The 22368-nt window shown below is 58.2% G+C and overlaps 1 protein-coding gene across 2 annotated transcripts in view; it reads left to right on the top strand.

Annotated features, from left to right (window-relative positions):
- Nucleotides 1-22368, top strand: part of GRM4 (glutamate metabotropic receptor 4) — a gene marked incomplete at its 5' end in the record, with an annotated part of 99340 nt that overhangs the window by 38853 nt on the left and 38119 nt on the right. For both annotated transcript variants that reach the window (XM_081141618.1, XM_081141619.1), the window contains one exon: nt 416-632. In XM_081141618.1, the coding sequence (XP_080997744.1) occupies nt 416-632 (217 nt within the window). The remainder of the gene's footprint in view (nt 1-415; nt 633-22368) is intronic.

The raw sequence follows: 22368 nt of genomic DNA, 5'->3' as shown, positions 1-22368 counted from the left end.
GTGGTGTGTACTTGTGTGCTGTTGGGGGACCATCAGCCACAGGACCGAAGTGAGCTAGCTGGGAGATTTTCTGGAGGAGGGCTTGACGCTGACATGCCAGCCTCGCTCCTGTTGGGAGTGGGGAGGGTCACAGTGTGAAGCAGGATCAGGGAGAGCTGACGGGAGGTGGGAGGCATCAGGATCCTGGGCTGGAGCCAGGGGCAGGGCCAGCCACCCATTTGCCCGTCCTCTCTGGGCCTCAGTTTCCTCCATGTCATAGGGTTCCCCCCAGGATTAGAGGAGGCAGTGCCCATGGGAAGGGCTGGGGCGGTTCCAAGGCCATGGGGCAGGAGGGAGGTTGGTGTGTAGGAATGTGGTGCTGGCTTGGCAGGGTGGGGGTACCGACTACCCCACTGGTGGCTCCTCTCACCTCCAGATCCCCCAGATCAGCTACGCCTCCACAGCCCCCGACCTGAGTGACAACAGCCGCTACGACTTCTTCTCCCGCGTGGTGCCCTCGGACACGTACCAGGCCCAGGCCATGGTGGACATCGTCCGCGCCCTCAAGTGGAACTACGTGTCCACGCTGGCCTCGGAGGGCAGCTACGGCGAGAGTGGCGTGGAGGCCTTCATCCAGAAGTCCCGCGAGGATGGTGAGTCAGGTGCCCGCCTGCAGGGTCATGCTTGGGGATGGGGTGGCAGGGTGGGTGTCACAGTACCACGGCTGAGCACAGCCCGAGAGCCATTCTCTGGGTCCTGCTGTGGGCCCTGCCTGCCCTGGGCCATGTCCCTTGTGGGCCTCAGTCTCTCCTGTGAGCACTGGGGACTGGCCTGTGGCCTTGCCAGGAGCTGGTGACTTCTGCGGGCAAGGGGTGGTTGCGAATGGCTTTTGCAGACGTGGCCAGGCAGCAGAGGGACTGTCCATGTTCCTGGTGTGGGAGCTGGTGAAACAGCCACTGTTCTTGGCAAAAGGGAGGGGCAGGGGTGCCAATGGAGGTGGCCTGGCTTAAGGGGCTTCAGCAGGCCAGCTAGCAGGCTCTTGGAGGAAGGATTGTTTGAGGGATCAGGAACTCGGAATCCCTAAGATTGAGCAGTCTGGTGGGGTGAGGGCAGGGGCTGTGGGAGTCACATCTCACTGCTGGCTCGGGCTTCAGTGAAGTAGGTGCCCTATGGGTGGGATTTGAGGACTGTGGGAAAGTGATTTGCTCTCCTCGAGGCACCCTTCCACAGGCCCCTTCCTTGGTTAAGCTCACTGCCTTCCCTTAATTGCGTCAGAAACTCTGCTGATAAAGCTCTTGCCATCAGCAAGTGGTAAGAGGGTGACAAAACAGGGTTTAACACCTTGGCCGCCAAAGCCGGGGTCTCTGAGTGGCCCTGACCAGGGAGGGCAGCCTCCATGGGGCTGCGGCTGCGGCTCTGGGCTCCCGGGGAGCAGGTGGGCCCTGGGTTGGGGGCTCCACCTGGGTTGGGTGAGTTCTGCCTAGAGAGGTGGCTGGCTGAGGGCCTCAGGGATGAGGGATGGTGCGGGCGTGGAGCGGGTCGTGGGAGGCAGGCCCGCCTCCCTGTGGAGAGGGCTCCCTCTGGCCTCTCCTGGCCTCTCCCAAAGCCCTGCTTCGAAATAGCTTCTGTGGCACCCTCGACCTTGGGGGATGGTGCCTGTATATTTATACCCATATAACCCGGCGCTCTAATTGCTTTTTCTAAGGACCACAGTGTCCAGAGGCTGGCGTTGGTAACACCCTGCGGGCATAATCCTGCTATAAATCTTGGATAAGCCTCTTTAATTGTACAGCCGAAGCCTCTCGGGTGCCCGCGACCTGGCGGGGAGGGCGGCGGGCAGAAGTGGGGCAGCGCTGAGTGATGGCTGCGGCTCGGGCAGCTGGGCCCGCAGAGGGACGCGGGGGCCCGAGCCCCCCCCCCCCAGCCACACGTGTGGCAGCTCCCTGAGCCCCCCCCCCCCCCCCCCCCCCCCCCCCCCCCCGCAGTGGCACTGGCAGGCTCCGCCCCTCTGGCTGTCCTCCTCTGCTCAGACCCTGGGCTGGCCCTTGCCCCTTGCTCTGCAGGTTCCTCTCCTCCTCAATGGCTTAAATCTTTCCCCAAACAAATCCACTGCCTTTCTGTTTAAGATGCAACCTCTGTAGGATTCGGGGACAAAGGTGCTGGATGGGGACAGGGACAGAGGTTCAGCATCTTAATGTTCAGTCCCTGCCGGAGGGGACCTAGCAGCCACCCCCGGTACTTCCTAGCCCACCATGTGCCCAGCAGTGCTGAGCACCTGTCTTATTCCTGTTGTCCTGAGCGTCCCTTTCTATCCTGTGAGGTAGGTACCCCCCTTTTATAGGGAGGACCTGAGGCTCAGAGAGGCCAGATAATAACTGGCTCCAGGTCACACAGCACATTATTGGTTGGAGAAGGGATTTGAGCTCTGGAGTCTGGCTTCAGGACTAGGTCTTAACTGCTTTTGTGTTGTTGTCACTCTATCTTCTGCTCGTTTCCCACTCATTAACTGAGACCCACGTGGGCCAGCCCTGTGCCACACACACACACACACACACACACACACACACACGCACACACACACACGGGCGTGTGGCATTGAGAGCAGGGGATGCATGAGATATGGGTGAAGTCTGGGCATTGCATTTTATCTGAATTTCCCATAAGCGTCTAACCAGGCATTAGGTAGTTAGAAAATATAATGTCTGCTCAAGATTTTTAAGGACTTCTAGAAAAGTAAGAGAACTAGCTACTCTACCAGAGCCTCTAGCTCAGGGGCATTCCTGCTCTGGCACAGGTGCCCCCTCACAGCGCTGCTGCCCCCTGTCCTCCATCCCGTTGCTGAGGGCCTGGCCTCCCACCCGGCTGCACCTCCCATGTCCCCAGATCCTCCTGCTGACACCCAGTGCAGGGCGCGTAGCCCTGGGCCCCGGACTGGCCTGCCTTTGTCTGCGGGCAGCTAGGTCTCCTGACCTGCCTACTGAATGAGGTTTGATTTGGAGGACCGTCTTTAGTGAGTGAAAAGAAAAGGAGAGAAAGCCATGCCCCAGCTGGCCAAATTGAAATCAGAATTGAATGGCCAGTAGAAAGAGGCCGCTGTACCTTGTAGCCTAATCCCTGCGAAAGATTAAAGATGTCTTTGGCCGTATATTGTATTGATTTGTCCTCTGAAGTATAAATCATCAGTGAGTTGCTCAGGGGAGCACTAGGGAGTGGGGCAGAGAGGAGGGGTGCTGGCCAGCTGAAGATGCACATCAGAGCCGTGGCGAGAGCTCGGCCAGCAGGTCTTGGGCACCTACTGTGCGCTGGGCTCCAGGACCTGCAGGGAGCATAATTATGCCCATTTTATAGATGAAGAAACTGAGGCCGTAGAAGGTAGGTCAGTCTCCCAAGGCCATGCAGCCAGAATGTGGAGGAGCTGGGACTGGAACCAGCTCTGTCTTCTGCGTGGGGAGCTCCTGGTAGTGCCCAGCATTGATTGGGACATTGGCATAAGGCTTAAAGAAAGCAGGGGCCTCTCCATGGGCTCACTGGGGGTGTGGTTCTTGTTCTGTCAGTGAGCAGTTCCAGCACCCTGGGCACATCGAGGCCTGTGCTCCCAGGGTAGGAACAAGATGGCTTTTCAGGGTTTGGCAGGAAGGAGCATTGGGGCCCAGCCTGCTCCTTGGACAACACCCTGTCCCTTGCACGGTGGGAAGTTCCAAAGCCTCATCCCCTGTCATGTCCCCGTGTCCCCCGTTGATATTCTGGAGATGCTGATGAGCGAGCCTGTTGCTGGTCTGACCTCCAGCTCCAACTCCCAGGGCCGAGCCTCAGATTTGTATTTAGATGGCCTCTGTCAGTGCGGTGGCATCAGCGTGGGCATGGCAGTGACTGGCAGGGCCAGCAGCATGAGGTCCAAGGCTGAGGTCCCTCGTCTCCTGTTGGCTATGTGACATCTCTAGGCTCAACTTCTCCGGCTGTAAATGGAACACTGGCCTCCCGGAGGCTGCGAGGGGCTGGGGGAGGAGCTTGGCCAGCTGGAAAGAGCTGTGCCTGTTCCTCCCTCTGGGACTCATGTTTCTGGGAGACCAGAGGAGAGGTTTGCCCTGGGGCACTCCCAGGATCCAGAACCCCCTAAAGGTGGACACTTAGAGTGCCCACTTCTTTTCTGCTGCCTTCCCCTCACCTCCCTGACCTTACCTCTTTCCTCTTCTTCTCTGTCTCTCTGCTCTAACATTCCAGGCATGAGCCAACCTCAGGGCCTTTGCGCTGGCTGGTCCCTCTGCCTAGAAAGCTCTTTCCCTGGGTACCCATGTGGCCTACATCCTCAGTGCATTCAGGTGCCTTCCCAAGTGTCCCCTCTTCAGAGAGGCCTCTGACCATTGTGCCCCACACAGCTCCGTCCCCAGCTCATTACTCTTCTTCCCCTCTTCCCTACTGTTTCTTAAAAGCTCTTGACAAGTAAATGTTTGTTTATGGTCCATGAGAGCAGGGATTCTTTTGCCTGTTTTGTTCTCTGCTGCATCCCCAGCCCCTAGCACAGTCCCTGACTGGCACGTAGTAGCTGCTCAGTAAGTGTTTGTGGAATGGATGATTGATCCCTAAATCCAGCCCCCAACTACTCACTTCTTCAGCTTTCCTCCCATCCCTGGGCCTGAAAACTTGCTCTCCTAGCCTACAGAAGGGCAGACTGAGGCTGGCAGAGCATAGGCACCTGGAGTTAGGTCAGGCTGCCCTGGGGCCTCAACCCCTTCCCCACTGAGCTCCCTGCTGTCCCCGAGCCCCTACTAACTCACTGAGGACAGAACTCTTTTCTGAGGAGCAGAGGCAGGGCTGTGAGAATTCAGGGCCTATCTGCTGCAGCTTCAGGCTGAAATGTGGGGTTCAGCCTCCTCTTACTTCACACTGTGGAGCCTGCCTCAGATGTGTCACCCCGAGGGGCTGTCTGCCCCAGAGGATGTGAAAGGGGGAAGCTCAGCCTTCTAGACCCACTTGAGCCTCCCAGCTGGCCCAAGCTTCACAGGTTTATTTCACCCTGCGAGCAGTGGGAGCTGAGTAAGTGAATGTAGGGATGTGGGGATGCATGGGTAGAGTGAAGAGACACTCGTGGGATGCAGGGGCCCTGCCCAGCCAGAGGGCAGCCCAGCAGGGCTCGAGGGAGGGTGCTTGGACAGTACAGTGGGGGGAAAGGGCCTGCCAGGTGGGGGAACAGCGTGAGCAAGGGTCTGGAGGTAGGAGTGGACAAGGCAGATGGGCCCCCGGTGAGGGGCCTGGCCTGGTCCTAGTGGCCAAAGGACAGGGACCAATGTGCAGTGGAGCTGAGCAGAGTTTCTTTTAGGCTAACCCTGTATTTTAAAATTTTTTGGCACTTGGGGTTGTGCCTGCTTGTCCGAGAGATTATATGAGCATACACCATCTCCACCTGCCATGTCCAGCCTGCTCAGGGCCCGGGGGTCCCCTCTACCTATCAGGGCTCAGTGCAAGACCCCTCCTCACTGCAGGCTCCCCTAATCTACTCCCCCAAGCAGTTGTTCACCTGGGTGGGGGTGGTCTTCCCCAGGGCTCACGACCCAGGAGGCTCAGTGCCTGTGAACTCTCCGCCTCTGTCTCTTGCACTCGATGGGGCTCCTTGAGGCTGGAGAGGGACAGGCCCTCATGCTCTGTGCCCCTCACCGCCCCCCCCCCCTTTACACACAGCAGGGCCTCCATAGATGTTTGCAGGATGAACAAATAAGCGAACAGATGACCAACCCCATGCCCTCGGGCATGTCACCACCCTTCTGGGGCTTCCGTCTCTCCTCTGCAGCTCTTCTCCAGGCCCAGCCCTGACACCTGATGGGCTGTCTTCACAGTCATGCCCTGACTCCACGCACTCTTAAGCAAAGGCTGTCAGAGCTTGTTTAGATCCTGGCTCATTCCGAAAACACCCTCAGACAGTCACTGAAAACTACTTACTGAGGATGCTTCTCACAGAGCAGTGAGAAGCAGTGGGAAATGAACTGTCCCTCAGGCCCGAGGGAATGGATGTCAGAGGGTGGCACTGCAGGGTGTTCTTTGGTTCAGGGCCGATTGGGCAGCTACATGGAGACAGAGCCTGAGCGTGCAGCCTCCTTACCCCCAATCAGATGAAATGGGGCTGACACTGGCTGAGGGGGTGTGGAGCTGGAGACAGGGAGGGGTCCTGCCTCTGGTTTGGGGTTTTTGAGAGAGGGATGCCTGCAGCATCTCAGGGAGAGACCTCTGGACTGTCCCTCTAGTTGCCTCCTGGACTCAAAGCCCAGGGACCTGGCAGCTGGGGTCCGGCATGCCCTGCCCTCTGACCACGCATTCCCCAAGGGTGTGGGGTGGGAGGGATGTGTTCCCGCCCAGCAGCCAGTCCCCCCCATCCTAGCTTATCAACTAGGCTGCCCTGAACCTGAGACCCAGGCTCCCTTGTGCCACCCGTCACTCTCCCCTGGGTGGAGAGTGGACCTGGCATGGGTACCTGCTGCCGAACCATGAAGCTGCTGAGTCTCCTGGAGGGCACTAGGATACAGGCAAGACACTAGGACACATTAATGTGACTGTGGTGACTGTCAGGTCAATCTGTGTCCTGCGGTGAAGATGAGCCCGCTCCCACCTGGCCCGCCTTGGGATCTCGCCTGTCGGCTCTGTTTTCTCTGCCACTCTGGCCTGTGGCAGGGTCCTGACACCTCTCAGTGTTGAGAGTCTCCTGGGTTGAGTGTCACCAGTTCTCTTTTCCTGCTCTCTCTGACTCTGATGTGCTCGCCCTGGCCTGTCACAATAGTAGCAGAAGGTGGAGTGACGTCTGGATTCGCGTCAGCTTCACGGGAGTGACAGTAGGAGGATGTCAGAGCTGAGCCCCTGCTGCTGGATTTCCATCCCCTCCCTCTTGAATGGGAAGCAGCCATGTCTTTCTCTGGCCTCCTTCATGGCACGTGCTAGAAGATTTCTTTTGGCTTTAAAAATCTCCCTTTGCTGGTTGCAGCCCCTTTGTGGCTTGGGCCTTCTGAATCCTGTCCTTTCTGGGTGACACAGTAGAGTGAAGTGGTTAAGGGCCTGGATGCTGGCTCTGCCCCTGTGAGTTGTGCCACCTTGAGCAGCCACTTAAGGCCTCTGGACCTTGGTGTTCGTCGGTGGAGTGGGGATGGTGATACTCCCTGCCTCACAGGTTGCTGGGGGCACTGAATGAGTCGATACTTGTAAAGCACTTAGCACAGCCAGGCCCCACACTAAGCACTAACCTGCCAAAGGAGTGGGCTTCATCATTGTTGACCAGAGTGGAGGGGGCAGAGAGCCCGGGCTAGGAGGCCTGGTCCGGTCTTAGTCCTGGCTCGGCCTCTGGGTGGCTGTGTGACCCTGGGCTGCTCACGTTCCCTCTCTGAGCCTCAGTTTCATCACCACTGTGAAGGTGATGTGTCAGGAGATTTCTGAAGTCCTCCGTGACTTGGGTCTTCACATCCTTCACCCTCCTCTCTTGGCTTTTCTGTCTGCCCCATGGAGTACCTCAGGGCTGGCCTTTGGTTTCTGGTGTCTGTTGTTCTTGGGCCCAGACCTGAGCCCACAGAATAGCCACACCCATGGCAACCTGCTTTCCCAGCCCCTTCAGCCTCTGATCCTTTTGAAAATAAATCTCTAACGCTGGTTTGAACCCCACCTTCTCAAGTTCGCTTTCTTGCCCCTGTTTCTTCCTCTTGCCCTTACCTGAGCCTCTCCACCAGAAGCACGTAGGCTCTGTCCTCCAGGTTCCCGCGGACTGGGTTCCCTTCTGATTTCTTCCTCTCTGTTGGAGCAAGTGGTGGAGGCCCTGGAGCTTTTCCTGCCCCCCTCCTTCCTTCCCAGGAAGCCCTCTTCACCCCTTTGCTGATTACTGAGCTTGAGCTGTTTTTCTATCTGAGGTGGGGTCCCCAGCACCCCAAGTCCCTCACTCTGAGCTCCTTGGAGATGTAACTAAAGCAAATCCCACCCCTCTTAGTCTCTGCAGCTCTGGGACGGCCCTGGGAGCTCACCGTTTTCTTTCCTTTCCACCCGAGGCTTCCTGCTGCCAACCAGTATGTGGCTGTTGACTGTCCTGGGTGGGATCCCTGTGTCACCCCCCACATGACCTTAGATAAGTCACTTCTCCTCCAGGAACCTCCAGTTCTTCATCCATAAGCCCAGGAAGGGGCTGTGCAGTCTTCAGTGGGCTCCTGCACGGAGACACTCTGAGGGATGCCCACAGCCCTTTCTCCCTGTTACTCTGTGTGTCCACCCATCCAGTCCTCTCCCAGAGCCTTTGAGTCCCATAGTCTCTGCCTCTTGTGCTGGCCCCTCTGCCAGCCTGGCCTATGACCCAGGCCTGTTATGCCCACTGAACTTCCTTTTGTTATAATGTACATATTTTTAGGGACCCTGTCATTAACTATCCTCATAGAAGCTGCCAGGTCCTGGCCCCACCTTGGTCCCTGCACAGCTGCCCTGAGAACTGCCCCATTTTCAGGGCCTTGTCAGGGGCAGGGCTGGGGCTTGCACTCGGTCCATGCTGCTCCGACACTGCCAGGCTCTGCAGCTCACTCGAGGAGGGGAGGGAGGCAGAGCCCTCCTTTCAGTGAGGGATCAGATTCTCTTCACCTGGCTTCTCCAGGGAAGCACTGGTGTCAGGCAGATGGATGGACCCAGGAGCACTCGGCCCCCCAGAGGGTGCAGGAAGGAAGAGGCAGAGCGGCTCTTGCAATGGGGAGTGTGTGTGTGTGTGTGTGTGTGTGTGTGTGTGTGTGTGTGTGTGACAGGAGCCACCAGCCGTGTGTGGCTTTGTGTGAGCCTGTGAGGGCTCTGTCTAAAAGTGAGCTCCTGTCTAAAACTGGGCAGAGGGCAGCGGCCTGGAGCAGGCACTCCTGAGGTCAGCACCATGGACAGCGGCACCTCCCCCAGGCCGGAGACTCAGGGACGCTCTGGTCGGCCCAGGTCCCCACCAAAGGCCAGTTCTCCAGTTCTCGACCAGCCTGTGGACGCTGAGCGGAGAGCCTCATCTGTAAAGTGCAGATCCCTTCCCCTTGGTTTTGTTATCAATTTTTTTTAGGCCTGGGAGGTGGGGAGGGACATGTCCCCTGGTGGTCACTACTGCAGGGCTGGCTCCCCTCATGCTCCTGGGGTTTCCAGGGACTCAGAGGACAGAGTCCAGGCCTCCAAGCCACACAGAGCCTGCTCCATGGGGCTGTGCTGGCGAGGAGGGGATGGGGGGTCATGCCTGTCTCCTGCTCTTCAGCCTTTCATCCCCCACCTTGGCACAGTACTCCATCATTTGATGAATAAATATTTATCGAGCACCTACTGTGTGCCGGGCATTGAATCATGGCACTGAGGATACAGCTGCAGTGAACAAGTTCATCGCTATGGGATGTAATTCCCCACAGCAGCTGATGGGCGTCCCCATGAGGAGTGATAATGTAGACAGGTGGGCAGAGGGGGCAGGTGGTCAGGGAAGGCCCTTCGGCAGCGGTGACAGTGCAGCGTGACCGCGTGGGCAGAGGGACCAGCAAGTGCAATGGCCCGAGGTGAGGGCCTGCCTGGCATTTGGGGAGGAGCCAAGAGGCAGGAGGGGAAGGCCAGATACCCCGGGCCTCTGGGTCACTGTGAGGACTTTGGTTTTTGCTCCGAGTAAGATGGGAGCCAGGGGAGGGACATGAATGGACTCGGGTTTGACAGGATTCCGCCGGCTGTTGTGTGGGGAATAGGCTCTGGGCCTGGGGCAGGAAGGCCGGTGAGGGGGGTGGGTGGGGTGGTGAGGACAGATTTGGGGTGTACTTTGAAGGCTGAGCCCACTGGACTTGCTCTCAGGTGGTGCGTGGGCGTGGCGCAGGCACTCCAGACTTCAGCACCACGGACAGCGGCACCCCAAGGCCAGAGGCTCTCAGGGGCGCTCTGGTCAGCCCAGGTCCCCACCAAAGGCCGGTTCCCCAGTTCTCGACCAGCCTGTGGACGCTGAGCGGAGAGCCTCATCTGTAAAGTGCAGATCCCTTCCCCTCGATTTTGCTATGAAATTTTTTTAGTCAAATCTTTTTATTTTGGGGCACTGCTGCAAACTCTTTCAAGGATGAGGGAGATCTAAATGCAGTTTTACAGCTGGGATGAGAGATCTGGAAGCAGTTTTCTCCAAAAATCTCTGCATCTGGCTGAACTGTTGCGGGGGGTGGGGGGCTGGGGAGGTGAGGAGAGGGGGAATCTTCCTTGAGGACGGGAGTGGGAGCAGAGCCGTGAAGAATGGGCGGCCAGTCCCAGGGGAGTGGGGGCCCGGTGCTCTGGGCAGGGAGCTTCATGACTGAATTTGGTTCTCCATGCCACGGCCTTCTGAGAATGAGGAGGGGCAGCTGTCCTGAGAGGGCAGCAGGCCCGCCTGGGGGGGCGCGACCCATGGCAGAGTGCTGCCCCCGTCCACCACCGACTTGCCCTGTGTCTGTGGAAAGCCACTTGCTTTTCCATTCTCAGTTTCTCGTCAAGGAAGTGAGGAAAACTGTAGTCCTTACTCGGCAGGTTGTAGGAATGACATAAACAGATGAATTAGCCATCAGAAGGGCCGAGAAAGGGGGATGAGGGCTGCTGCTGAGGACTCAGGGTGAGCACTCGGTCTCCTCCTGCAGAGGGTTCACTCCCCCATGGTCCTGTCCTCCCCCCCATGGTGACTGTCCTCCCCTCCCCCGCATGATGACTGTCCTCCTCTCTCCCCCCATGGTGACTGTCCTCCTCTCCCCCCCATGATGACTGTCCTCCCCTCCCCCCCATGGTGACTGTCCTCTCCCCCCCATGATGACTGTCCTCCCCTCCCCCCCATGGTGACTGTCCTCCTCTCCCCCCCATGATGACTGTCCTCCCCTCCCCCCCATGATGACTGTCCTCCCCTCCCCCCCATGGTGACTGTCCTCCTCTCTCCCCCCATGGTGACTGTCCTCCTCTCCCCCCCATGATGACTGTCCTCCCCTCCCCCCCATGGTGACTGTCCTCTCCCCCCCATGATGACTGTCCTCCCCTCCCCCCCATGGTGACTGTCCTCCTCTCTCCCCCCATGGTGACTGTCCTCCTCTCCCCCCCATGATGACTGTCCTCCTCTCTCCCCCCATGGTGACTGTCCTCCTCTCCCCCCCATGATGACTGTCCTCCTCCCCTTCCCCCCATGATGACTGCCCTCCTCTCCCCCCCCATGATGACTCTCCTCCTCTCTCCCCCCATGATGACTGTCCTCCTCTCCCCCCCATGATGACTGTCCTCCTCTCCCCCCCATGGTGACTGTCCTCCTCTCTCCCCCCATGGTGACTGTCCTCCTCTCCCCCCCATGATGACTGTCCTCTCTCTCCCCCATGGTGACTGTCCTCCTCTCCCCCCCATGATGACTGTCCTCCTCCCCTTCCCCCCATGATGACTGTCCTCCCCTCCCCCCCATGATGACTGTCCTCCTCTCCCCCCCATGATGACTGTCCTCCTCTCTCCCCCCCATGATGACTGTCCTCCTCCCCTTCCCCCCATGATGACTGTCCTCCTCTCCCCCCCCATGATGACTGTCCTCCTCTCCCCCCCATGATGACTGTCCTCCTCTCTCCCCCCCATGATGACTGTCCTCCTCCCCTTCCCCCCATGATGACTATCCTCCTCTCTCCCCCCATGATGACTGTCCTCCTCTCCCCCCCATGGTGACTGTCCTCCTCTCTCCCCCCATGGTGACTGTCCTCCTCTCCCCCCCATGATGACTGTCCTCTCTCTCCCCCATGGTGACTGTCCTCCTCTCCCCCCCATGATGACTGTCCTCCTCCCCTTCCCCCCATGATGACTGTCCTCCCCTCCCCCCCATGATGACTGTCCTCCTCTCCCCCCCATGATGACTGTCCTCCTCTCTCCCCCCCATGATGACTGTCCTCCTCCCCTTCCCCCCATGATGACTGTCCTCCTCTCCCCCCCATGATGACTGTCCTCCTCTCCCCCCCATGATGACTGTCCTCCTCTCTCCCCCCCATGATGACTGTCCTCCTCCCCTTCCCCCCATGATGACTATCCTCCTCTCTCCCCCCATGATGACTGTCCTCCTCTCTCCCCCCACATGGTGACTGTCCTCTCTCCCCCCCATGGTGACTGTCCTCTCTCCCCCCCATGGTGACTGTCCTCTCTCCCCCCCATGGTGACTGTCCTCTCTCCCCCCCATGGTGACTGTCCTCTCTCCCCCCCCATGGTGACTGTCCTCTCTCCCCCCCATGGTGACTGTCCTCTCTCCCCCCACATGGTGACTGTCCTCTCTCCCCCCCATGGTGACTGTCCTCTCTCCCCCCCCATGGTGACTGTCCTCTCTCCCCCCCCATGGTGACTGTCCTCTCTCCCCCCACATGGTGACTGTCCTCTCTCCCCCCCATGGTGACTGTCCTCTCTCCCCCCCATGGTGACTGTCCTCTCTCCCCCCCATGGTGACTGCCCTTCTCCCCCCCCACAATGGTGCACTGTGTCCTTGCTCCATTTTGCTATAGACAGAATGACCATATGGACATTCTATGCAAATCCTTATTTTTAATGAGCCCGGAGGAAAGCTCACAACCCTTTTGCAGACATCTCAGGCCCGAAGGGGGCCTTGGGATGGGAGAGGCAGGAGTACAGTGAGCAAGAGAAGAGAGGAGGGAGGAGATGAAAGGGGCCAGGACGGAGGAGAGGGAGGAGATGAAAAGGGCCAGGATGGAGGAGGCGCCTGCCTGTGCCCAGTGTACCTGTAGGGAAGAGAGGAGGCCACTTCCCGCCACCCCAGAAGGGGGAGGGAGAGAAAGGTGGCGGAGAGGCAGGAGGAGGGAGACGATGGGCTGGCGAAAGGGAAGGTGAAGGCAGCCAGGCCTAGGCTCTGGCTTGTGGGCTCAGTTTTTTTATCTGTACATTGGATGTAAAACCTAAGACTGGGCTGATTGGGAGGAGTTAATGAGATAACATATGAAAAATATTCCGCTGGGGAGTGCTGCATGAGCTCTAGGGACCAGGGAATAAGGGGGGCTGGGTGTGTGTGGGGGAAACGGAGAAGACAGGACGGCTGAGGGAGTGCGTGCGGGAAGATGGAAGGGGCGGTGGAGGGACAGGAGCTGACGATGGGGCCTGGGGACCTCTGGACAATAGGCCAGCTCCTAGTAAATTAATTAGTCCATTCATCCTTCATTTGTCATTCATTCATTTACTCTTTCATTCTTTAGCACCTTTTGTCTGCTTCACAGATGAATGTCTGTTCTCAGAGCAGGATTCCTGTCTCCCACGCATTGCTATACCCACAGTGTCTAGGACAGTGCCTGGCACTGGGAGGTGCTTAGCAAGTTGTTGCTAAATCAATGACTGCTCTGTGCCTGCAGCAGGCCGGACAGTGGCCATTTCCCTGTAGTCCAGAGGCTGGTGAGCACAGTGGCCTCTAGTCCAGTAATTTCCATGCATTGTGCTAAGTACAGTGACTGAGACATTGGGATTGTTATGGGAACCTGGGGTGAAGGAGTTTGGGTCACCCACAAAGACTTCTTGGAGGAGAGGGCCTGAGCTGAATCCTCAGGAACGGAGGGGAGCTGACTGGAAGGAGTTTGGGAAGGGAAACTGGGCAGAAAGGCAGAGGGAAGAGCCTGAGCAAAGGGGAGATGGGAACACCCTGTGTGTTGGATACTGCAGGTGCTGTTGGAAGTGAGGAGAGATGGGACATAAGGCTGCAGGGCCTCAGGATTGGGCTGAGGAACTGGGACTGTGCCCTGAGGGAGGTGTGGGCCACTGAAGGTGCAAGGGAGGGGAGCGATGTGGTGGGACTGGAGGGTTGGTGAAGAGTTGGGGCCAAGCTAGGCAGGCTGAGGTTTGCATGCAGGCGTGGGCTCAGATCTGGCATCGACAGGAGTGGGTGTGTACAGTGGGTAAGGTCCTGAGGGTCAGCCTGGAGAGGGGTCAGGCAGCCTGTGTGTGTGGCATGTGCCGGACGGCCTTGGGCCCTGGGCAGCCCACCCACTCCTGGGAGCACCTAAATATCAGTATAAATGTCAATGTTACATGTGTCCCCACTGACATTTTGTGCCCAGATTCCCAGGATGTCCCCTGTATGGCAACATGGGACAGTTCCACACTATGAAAGGTAGTCTCAGCCCAAGTGCCTGTTGAGAAAAGCCAGCAGTTAGTAGCATCCTCTCCCCCAGTTCTGGTGTGCAGGATAAGGTCCACTGAGCACCCCTCCTCAGCCCCACAGCTCCTGGGTGCCCTCCTGAGCCCACTCAAGGCTGCTCCAGGATTCAGGCCTAGAGCCCTCTTTTCCTCTCTCTGGCCCCTGTCTCTCCACTCCCAAGCAGGCCCCCAGGCTGTGGGGCCCCAGGCTTTCCCCCAACAGCATAGGAAGAGCCTGGGGCAGTTCTTTTGTGGTGAGGTGAGCACTTCTCCAGCCTCGGACCCACATCTGGGCCTTGGTCCCTGACCTTTGTCCATCAGCTTTTACTAACCTGTGCTTCAGGAAAGCCTCTCATGGTCGCTGTGTCAGACTGGTGTCTGCCACTGTCCTTGCTGTGGGGAGCTCCACCCTCACCATGATCCTCCACCAAGGCCAGTTTATGGGGCACACTCACCCCACTGTCTCGGTCTTCCCTCCCAGGCATGGTCAGAAGCCCCATTTTCTGGCTGAAGAAGCTGAGGCCTGGTGGGGTGAAGGGATGGCCCAGGATACATCCAGTACCAGGGCTGGGCCCAGGCCCCCATTCTCATGTCCTGCCATTCTGCCACTGAAAGGGTCAGCTTGGAGGAGCCAGCTCTTTCACTCCTCCTTCTGCCCTGACCCAAAGAAGAGGGGGCATGGGCTGGTATGGAGAGGGTCCGAGAGGACTTCATTACCGCGTGCCTGCTTGTGGCAGGTTTGGGGCGCTGAGCCTGCCACCAGCAGGAGACATGCTTGGCCTGCCTGGGTAATTACATCTCAGCATTTCATTTTGCTAGTCAGTTTCCGCTTCCTGGGGATGTGGGCTCCTAAATATTTCATCGTGGCCTGCAGCTGCGTGTTCCTCTCTGGCCAAACCACAGACCTGCTGCTGGCCCTTAACCCTGGCCCCTCCCTGCCCACTGAGCCTTGGTTCCTGCTGTGGGGTGGAGCTGGCATCTCCACGTGCCTGTCCCCCGACAGGGGCCTCCACCACCAACCCCATGTGGGCTCCTCTGCCCAAGGAGCCTGGGTGAAGAGGCCAGGCAGACAACATTGCTGAAATTAGGCTCAGTTTAGCCAACTCTGTGCCTGGCGCTCTGCTGGAAACCAGGGAGTTAGAAATGAGAAACATGTAGTCTCCCCTGGAGGGGCTCATGGGCCAGAGGAAACTGACAATAATATAGTAATAGCAAACGCATATTGAGTATTTATGTGCCAGGCACTGTTCTAAGCACCTTACATCTATTAACTCACTTATTTTTCACATCCTATTAGGAGGAGACAAGGCCAAGAGAGGTTAAGTAACTTGTCCAAAGTCACACAGCTAAGTGGCAGAGCTGGGATCTGAACACAGGCAGCCCTGTGCCCTGAAGCATGAGGATTATAGAACTGACCACAGCGCAGGCAGAGGGTAGCAAGTGCCAGTAGAGAGGGTGAGAAGGGAGCCTGAGTGGGCAGCGATGAGTTCCGGCTGGGGGAGGATCTGGGGTGTTTCGGGAGCCGGAGGAGGAGGAATTGGGCCCCTGGGCTGGGTGGGGTCGGGCGGGTGAAGCAGGAGGGTGTTTCTGGGAGAGGGACCAGCCAAAGCTCGGCGTGGGAGAGTCGGAGTCGAGGTGGAGAGAATGGCCCTGCTGTGGTACTGCGAGGAGCTGTGAGGCTGAGGAAGGGGCGAGAAGCCTGCGTGACCTCACCCCCAGGGGCGCCCCTGGAGCTGCAGGCAGATGGGGAAGGGGTTGGAGGTCTTGTTCTGCACGTGGCTCCTGGGCAGAGGACTCTGAATGAACTCTCAGCAGTCCTGGGTCAGACTCCCCTTCTCTGAACCAAATCTGAGAAACGGGTGCTTTCCCCCATTCTCCTGGCTGAGAGCGGGGAGCGGGGGGCCTGGGGGCCTGGGCTGGGCAGTGGCCTCCCAGGGCAGCTTGGGGCGGGGCTGGCCCCCAACCGAGCGTCTCCCTGTTCTCGGCCCGCTCAGTCCCCTCACACCACCACTGGCCTCCAAAAGCCTTCGTTTCCTTTTTTATTTTTTTTCCTTTCTCGCTTCAAAGGTGTTTTGCCTAAATGGGTTTGTGTTAAGATATTAGGTCGATCACTCAGCAAATTTTCCTCTGCCCAGAGCTGAGCACCATGAATAATGCAGCTCTGAGCGGGGCTGCTGCTGCCCAGTGGCCTCCTGGGGAGGGGACAGCAGCCTTGGCTCAGAGGCCCTGGGCCACAGCTGCTGCGACCAGTCACCCAAACCAGTATCCTCCCTTCCCCAAAACAGCCCCCAGGGCGGGGCCTGTCCATAGGTGATCCCTTTGTTTGGGGCGGGGATAATGCCCCCCATTTTATAGATGTAGAAATGGAGGTTCAGAGAGGGTGGGTGAAGTGGCTTTTATCACGGAGCGAGTGGGTGATTGAGATGGGACACGGGCCCTGCCTGTGCCCAGGCTCAGCCCCCCGTGTCACATCAGGCCAGCCCCCTGCTGTCTGTGCCCCTGCACCCCCAGAGGCAGCCCACTTCCCTGCAGGGGCAGGGTCGGGTGTGATGGAGGGTCGGGTGGGCCTGGGGAGAGGGTTTCAGAGGAAGGACAGGGCTCTGCCTCAACTGGGGCCACTGAGGCTGCTCAGTGAGTAGTGGTTGGATGACAGGTATTGTACGTCTCGTCCAGTGAGTAACCCACCGCCCACTGGTGCTGCCCAGACAGGCCGCCTGCGTGCCAGCAGCAAAGGGGAGGCATTAATGGTCAAGGTGTGGCCGCGGCTAGCCTGGGGCTGCAGGGAGGTGTGGGCCCTTGTGTGCCTGTGTACGCAAGCTCGTGGCTGTGTGACTATGTGTGGGCTGAGACTGTGTATAGGGTGTGATGAGTATGGTTGTATGAAGCTGTGTGGCTTCTGTGTGAGCTTGTGTGGCTGTGTGGGTGCCCGTGTGTGGCATGTGCATGTCCTGTGGCCGTGAGGCTGTATGAGGTCACCTCTGGACTGTGGGTCTCTGTGTGAGGGCTTGTGACTGAGATTGTGTGACGCTGAGGTGGTGTGTGGTGTGTGATTTGATTTGTGAGGGTGTGAGTTGCTGTGTGTGTGTGTGTGTGTGTGTGTTTGTATATGTGGCAGTGTGTGTCTGTGTGTGTGAGTTGCCGTGTGTGTATGTGTGTGTGCGTGCGTGTGTTTGTGTGGAGGGGAGTCGTGCTGAGATTGTTCAGGAAAGAAGGGATGTGTTTCCTGCCCTGAACATTCCCTGAGCCTCCAAGCTATGGCCCTGGGTCCTCCCCAGCACCTGTCCCTCTGATCCCCAGCACACAGGGACCTTCCCAGCCCTGGGTCCTGACCTGAGCTGGGTGGTGAGGTCCCTGTCTTCCAGGCCTTCCCCCTCCACAAAGGCACTGGCCCCAGGAAGCAGACCCAGGCCTTCACAAACACCATCACACTTGACCAGCACTCCAACTTCACAAGATGGAGTTTCTTTAAGTTCATCCCCGTTTTGGAGATGGAAAGCCTGATGCTCAGAGAGGTTAAATAACTTGTGTGAAGTCACACAGCCAAGGAAGCAGGGGAGCCGCCATCCCCTCTTCAGGCTGGAGGGCTGGGCAGATGCATGCCGGCACGATGCCCATGCTTTGCCGTCCTTCGATGGAGCGCATTAGGGAGACACCTCCAGGTGTGAAACCAGGGTGACTGTCTCCCCTCCTAGAGCCCACTGCATGCCCTGTGTCACGTCCTTCTCTACCGGCCCAGCAGTTTTCAGGCCCTGGACCCGTGGAGCCCATCAGGCCGCTCAACTGTCCTCTACTTTTCTACTTGTTCTGCTTCTGTGTGTATTTCCCAAGTGCACAGAGCAAGGAATCTGCTTCTAGACAGAGAAGTAAATCCCAGGAGAAGGCCGGCCTGAGAGGTGTCCAGGTGTTCACGATGCCAAGCCCATGCGCCTGCATGGAGCTCCCGGCGGGTCCTGCCAGGGCAGACACTCTGGGTGGAGTATCTTTGTAGCCCAGAGCCTGGCACCAAGTAGGTGCTAAGTGCAAAGTGGATTCCCAGTGTGTGTGCACACAGCCATCTGGGCACTCAGTGTGACCGGGTGGTGGCACAGAGGGGAGGTCGCAGTGGGCTGTGGGGGTTAGAGAGGCTCCCAGAGGAGGTGGGAGGGTTTGAGCAGGTGCAGGTGCCCATCCTGATTCCTGCAGAGGCTCTGCCCACGCCCACGCTCACAGCTCCCACCACGCCGCCCTCCCGTCCCTGACTGTTGGGCACCGGCAGCTAATTCATCCAGGAAGCGTGGATTGGTGCCTGTCCCGAGCAGGCCCAGCATGCGTGCTGGGTCCCACGAGGCCCTGAGCCAAGAGGCGGATGCCGAGGAGATGACCGAGGCCCAACGAGGGAAGGGCTGCTATGAGGAACTAGAGGGTCGCTGACCAGCCCCAGGGCCCTCCTGGCTGAGGGAGCAGCCCCTGCAAGCCTGTTGGAGAGCAGATGTGGTAGGATGGTGAATTCTGGTAGGCACCAGGGTGAGGCTGGATATTGCAGACCTGAGGAGGAAATGTTGGCCTTGAGTGTCACACACACATGCACACGTGTGCACATACATGTACACACACACACATACACACACATACAAGGAGCCACTCAGGCCGGAGCCATGTGTCAGATTTGTGCTTTATTTATTTATTTAATCCTCACTTGAGGGTATTTTTCCCATTGCTTTTCAGAGAGAGTGGAAGGGGGAGAGAGAGAGAGAGAGAGAAACATCAATGTGAAAGAGACACATTGACTGGTCGCCTCCTGCAGGAGCCCCCACTGGGGCCAGGGATCGAGCCTGCAACCGAGGTATGTGCCCTTGACCAGAATAGAACCCGGGACCCTTCAGTCTGCGGGCCGGCGCTTGGACCACTGAGCCAAACCGGCCAGGGCAGATTTGTGCTTTCGAATGAGGCTGCAGTGGAGACTGGATGGTGGGGAATGGGGCCAGAGCAGGAGCAGAAAGGGAAGGTGGCCAGGAACCAGGCCTGAACCCCACCCCTGCCTCTAGTCCCCTGTGGAGCCCCAGACCCAGCTGGAGTCCACCCCCCTCACTGTCCTGCACGGTCCTGCTCACCCTGGACTAGCCTCCGGTTAGGGGCGTTCACTCAGGGCCTGGGTTCTTTCCCGACTTCAAAACACACCTCTGGCCACAGCTCTGCTGCCTGGAGTCTGTCACAGAGCTCCATTTACTTAGGTACAGGCTTTGTTTCCAGTTGAAAATAAAAGTAGCACCTTATGCCCGCCTGGTGTGGCTCAGTTGGTAGTTGGTTGAGTGTCGTCCCATGCACCAAAAGGTGGCCGGTTCGATTCCCGGTCAGAGTACATGCCCGTGGTTGTGGCCTGGGCCTCAGTAGGGGTCATGCAAGAGGTGGCTGATTGATGTTTCGCTCTCACCCGTGTTTCTATCTCTCTATCCCTCTCGCTTCCCCTCTAAAAAATAAATCGATGAAAACATTTTTTAAAAAGTAGCACCTTATTAGTCATCGACCCCTCTGAGTAGCTCCCTTTGCTGGAGTGCGTATTTGGGGAGAACTGGTTTTGGAGTGGGAGGAAAGGAGGGAAGGACCGTGCGAGCATGTGTGTTGGCGTGTCCGTGCATGTGCCTATGTGTGCGCGTGTGTGAGGCCATATAGTTCAGGGTGACTTCCAGCCTTCCTCATGCCTTCCCCCCACCTCCTTCTCTGCTGGGAACCTAGGGGAGCCTGGGGGACCCCCCTTGGATTGTGTAACTCCCCCTTTTCTCTCCATAGTGCAATTTGCTGCCTTCACATTTTGCTGTAATGTAGATTTTTCCACTCGATTTCCTAGAATTTGTCCTTTCACTATTTTCCCCCCTTTTTAAATTTAAAAGTCTGCTTGCTCGGACTGGGAGAGGACAGGCCTGGCCGCAGGGAAATTGTTCGACGCTCTAGAGGAGGACTTTTCCTCCCTTATCTGAGCCCAGGGCCCGGGGTGCTACTTGGGGACAGCGAGTAGTCTGCGTTGCAGCATGTGACCCCAGGGCCCTGGGGACTGGAGCAAGAAGGAGGTGGGCGCCCAGTCCCCTGGGAGCTATGGGTGTGGTTATCTTGGTCACCTGGGCGCCTCACTGCCTGAGGGCTGGCCATTTACCTCCTTCCTGGGCAAGGCCCAAATCTTGCCTTGGGGTTGGCAAAGGCAGGCCTCTTGGTGAGAGAGAGACTGAAGGAAGGAGTTGGAAGACGCCTGAAGGAGAGCGAGAGGGATGCCCAAGCCCGGGGGATGTGGCTGAGACAAGCCCAGGTCCCTGGCTGCCTCCCGCATGGGACGGGCGTGAGCAAAGCAGGCTGCTACAGTGGGAAGCCTTTTCCCTCTGCCTCCCCAGGCCACCAGGGTGGGTGGTGTGAAGACAGGAGATCTGGGGGCTGCTTGGAGGGGGTGGCCTTCAGGATGGCGGGGAGGACTTATTTAGGTAGGTGGAGAGGGGTGAGCCATCCAGTGGGGACAGGAATGTGCTGGGAGGAGGTGGAAGCTGAGTGCGGGTGCGACGATCAGCTTGCGTAAACCCAGGTCCCTGGGGCACTAGGGAGACAGCTCCGGGCTGCAAGTGGACTGACCGGTTGCCTTGGCGCCTGCAGGTTCCCGAGGGCCAGCCCGCAGTCAGGCTCCCTCGCTCGCCTGTGCTTATGGAGGGCCACACGTGGACAGTCCAGGCAGAGAAGGGCAGGAAGACGGGGTCCTTTCAGCAGAAAGCCCTCAGAGGGTGTGGTTTACAAGTCCAAAGTGCTTTCGGTCCTGGCTCTCAGGCAAGCCAGCAGCTCCTGGAGAAAAGTCGGAGCAGAGCCCAGATCTGCCTCTGCCTCTGCCTCCTCGGTGGCGTGGCCTGGCCGAAGCCTCCCTGTCCTCCGGGAGCAAACTGGGAGCGAGGGGCTCGGCCCCAGCCTCCCCCTTTCACTTCACCGTGCATGTTTCCACTCTGCCCTGACCCCGGGATGGTTTCCCTCACCCCTGCCCTGTGACATAGGCTGTGTGGGAGGAGCAGGGCTCTGTCCTCATGGCTGCTTCCCCGCATCACAACCCCCTCGGAAACACACTAGGTGCTTGGGAAGTGTGTTGACTCAATGAAGAAACAGTGGCGGTGGCATGTGGGGCAGGGTGTGTGTCTGGGGAAGTTCTCAGCAGCCTGGCCCCCAGGGGCCTTTCCCTGCCCAGGTGAGCTCCCGCCCGGCTGGAGCTTCTCCTCCCGCTGACTCTTTCCTGGTTCGCTTTTCCAGCTGGACTCAGCTCCCACGGAAGGGGTCTTACTTAAGGATCGGATCAGTTGTGCCAGGAACTGAGCAGGTGCTTCTCAGACAACGAACCAACTAACGAACAAACACACCAGCCCTGCCCTTGGGAACTTAGCCCTGCCCTTGGGGACTTAGCCCTGCCCTTGGGGAGTGCAGGTGGGGCAGAGACTGGCACAGATACATTGGCCGGACCCTAGAACACCAGGAAAGGTCACGAGACCACAAATGGAAGGGGCGCGGAGACAACAAATACAACAGGAAACTGATGCCAGGTTTTGCTAGTGGAGTCTCTGTGTCGCATCCGAGTCAGGGCAGGTGGCTGGAGCCTGGGGGTGGTGCCCCTGGGGAGGGCTGGCGAGTTGGAGCCCTCCTTGGGGAAGGTAGGATTTCAGGAGCCTTCTGGCTGGCAGGAGAAGAGCAGCCCCAGGCAGGCCCCCTCCAGTGTACTTTGGATGCCACTGGGCTGGGAGTGGCTGAGTGGCCCCATTTCACAGACGGACAAAGGGAGGCTGGGGTGTGCCCAGTGCATTCTCCAGCAGGCAGCACACATGAGGACTGGGCACCTTCTCTGTCACTTGTGTTTGACAGTTGTATCTGGCCTGGGTCCTGGAGTCCACATTCACCAGCATTTACATTTTGCCACATTTGCTTCTGATTATTTTTGAAGAAATAAACATGGATTGCCTGGAAGGCCCCCTGTGGAGCCCTGTTCCTGTCCTTTCCTTCCTGAGGTAACCGTGACTCTGAAGGTGGTGGGATCCCTCTGGTTTTTGTTTAGTCACTCAGAGCATTTGCTGAGCACCTAGTATGTGCCAGGCACCGTTCTGGGTGCTGGGGAGACTGCAATGACTCCATCAGACGGAATCTCCTGCCTTCATGTAGCTTTTGCTCGTGTGTGTGTGTGTGTGTGTGTGTGTGTGTGTGTGTGTGTTTGGCCATGGGCAATGAATCTCAATGTGTGTGGTCTTCAAACTCTACAGAGACAGGACAGATCCTGCTGCAGTTGGCTCTTAGTCAACTTGTTTTCAGGTT

This window comes from Miniopterus schreibersii (assembly GCF_964146895.1).
Source record: "Miniopterus schreibersii genome assembly, chromosome: 6".
NCBI lineage: Eukaryota > Metazoa > Chordata > Mammalia > Chiroptera > Miniopteridae > Miniopterus > Miniopterus schreibersii.
This window is presented reverse-complemented; position numbering and strand designations above follow the sequence as displayed.